Genomic DNA, 2,480 nt, shown 5'->3' on the forward strand with positions numbered 1-2,480 from the left:
CAGTATCAATCCTTTCCTCATTTTCTTCCATCTCTACCAACCTTAGCTATCCTCTCATTTTACCTGGTTCTATTTTTAGATATGTACATTGAATAACGTGTATTCACCAACTCTTCCTCTCTTCATTCATCTACCCCTCTACCCTTGACCTCACTCCCTCTCGACATCTCAAGTTCTAGCTTTCCAGTATTATTTTGTTAGATTGTAAGTTTCTTGTTCAAAGCAATTTCATCATTAGAATTCTCCACTCTCTTAAAAATATAAATACTTCTTTAAGTACCTATTTTGTTAAACAATGATCTTGGAACTATGAGGGAAATGTAGGGGTTTTGTATTAGGTTATAAGGTATGTTTTTCCTCTTTTTCTTTCTTTTTTTTGTGATGCTGGGGATCAAACCCAGGGTCAGGAACTCTTCCACGGAGCTATATTTGCAGCCTGTTATAGTGGATTTCAACTTGAAAAAAAAATGTCTTTGTACTCTATTGGGGACTGGAATATGTCTATTAAGGACAGTCAATATGTTGATTTTTTTTTCTTTCCAAAATGTAACAATGGTTTCAATAGCTTAACTGGCTTATTGGTGCAATAACATAATATATGATTCTGAATAATTTATGAAGAAAAGGGTTTTGACTGAAGTTTTTGAAGGCTGGAAATTCTTAACAGTGTGCCACCAGTAAAGGCCTTGTGCCGCTTCAACTCACTGCAGAAAGTGGAAAGACAAATGGAATGCATGCAGAATACAAGAGGTAGACTTGCTTTATAACAATTCGCTGTGCTCGTAACACACAATTTACAGTTTCTGTTTGTTGATATGTAACTCATGTAAGGGGACAGTTTGCACTGTTCTAAATCCCTAAAAAGTAAAATGAGATCCAACCCTACATAGAACTATGAACTTGGTATGATTAAAACAAATTAATGTAATATGGTTTTAAAGTATCATAGCCATTTTCTGCTTTAATATGATAGGAGCATTAAAACTTAACTTTGTTGCTGTTGTTGTTGTTGGTCATGAGGCTTGAACTCAGAGCCTTGGCACTGTCCTTGAGCTTTTTTGCTCAAGGCTAGCCTTCTACCACTTTGGACCACAGCTCCACTTCTGGTTTTCTGGTGATTAATTGGAGGTAAAAGTCTCATGGGCTTTCCTACCCAGGCTGGCTGTGAACTGCAATCCTAAGACATCAGCCTCCTGAGTAGCTAGGATAACTAGTAGATAGCTAGTAGGATAACTAGTAGGATAGCTAGTAGATAGGCGTGAGACGCTAGTGCCCAGCTAGAATAACTTTCTTTGACCTTCTTTCTTTTTTTTTTTTTTGGCCAGTCCTGGGCCTTGGACTCAGGGCCTGAGCACTGTTCCTGGCTTCTTTTTGCTTAAGGCTAGCACTCTACCACTTGAGCCACAGCGCCACTTCTGGCCGTTTTCTGTATATGTGGTGCTGGGGAATGGAACCCAGGGCCTCATGTATATGAAGCAGGCACTCTTGCCACTAGGCCATATCCCCAGCCCTCTTACCTTCTTAAAAATCTTGTTCTGTGTATGTTGTATTGTTTTTGTTTTTATTTTGTTTTGTTTTAGAGAGAGAAATAAGGTGATGCACACACTACGGCAGGAAAAAAAAAACCCTAAAAAAGTTTAAATTTAAGCCATTAATTTTTTTTCTCTAAGAAGTTTTGAATAAAGGTGTTGTCATTACCTGCAGTGAATGGCTGCGATGTGAGTGCTTTGTTTATCCCAAGTTCAGTCTTTATGGAAATCTAGGATCAAACACAATCTTAACCAAGAAACTCAAACTGCAGTCCTGTAGAACTGAATAGTGAGAAAGAGAAATTTACTGTACTCAGATGCCTGGATTTCATTTCAAATTAGAAGCTTACAGAAATATGTATCAACCAGTAATCCTGTAATCCTGTAATCCTAGCTACTCAGGAGGCTGAGATCTGATGATCGTGGTTCAAAGCCAGCCTGGGCAAGAAACATCTGTGAGACTCTTATCTCCAATTAACCACCAGGAAACTAGAAGTGGCACTGTGGCTCAAGTGGTAGAGCACTAGCCTTGAGCTGAAGAGCTCAGGGACAGCACCCAGGCCTAGAGTTCAAGCCCCACGACCAACAAAAATAAAATAAAATAAAGAAATATGTATCATTTCTAGTGATAAACAATGATGTTTTCACCCAGAACATTGTGAATGTCTCTTTCTGTCCTAGGTCCATTTGTGATGAACACCAATGAAGAAATTTCTGAGGCCATTCTTGATTTCAGAAATGCAAAAAATGGGTTTGAAAAAGCCAAAACCTGGAAATCAAAGATTGGAAACTAGTGAAGGGCACGAAAACAGAATCTGATGCTTCCTAAAATTTGGACAATTTGTGGTGTTCACCATTCAAAGCATTCCATTTCCAAAGCTCACTTAGCTGATGTTTCTAAAGAATTCCACAAGAAAGTGATATGATTTTTATAGCAATATATGTAGGGTA

The 2,480-nt window shown here is 38.3% G+C and overlaps 1 protein-coding gene across 3 annotated transcripts in view; it reads left to right on the forward strand.

Moving 5' to 3' along the window:
* Positions 1-2,333, forward strand: part of Pir (pirin) — a 66,394-nt gene extending 64,061 nt beyond the window's left edge. For all 3 annotated transcript variants that reach the window (XM_048335797.1, XM_048335798.1, XM_048335799.1), the window contains one exon: positions 2,211-2,333. In XM_048335797.1, coding sequence (XP_048191754.1) covers positions 2,211-2,323 — 113 coding nt within the window. In that variant the 3' untranslated portion in view covers positions 2,324-2,333. The remainder of the gene's footprint in view (positions 1-2,210) is intronic.
* Positions 2,334-2,480: the final 147 nt, after the last annotated feature.

The sequence above is a fragment of the Perognathus longimembris genome, chromosome 28, assembly GCF_023159225.1.
Source record: "Perognathus longimembris pacificus isolate PPM17 chromosome 28, ASM2315922v1, whole genome shotgun sequence".
Lineage (NCBI taxonomy): Eukaryota > Metazoa > Chordata > Mammalia > Rodentia > Heteromyidae > Perognathus > Perognathus longimembris.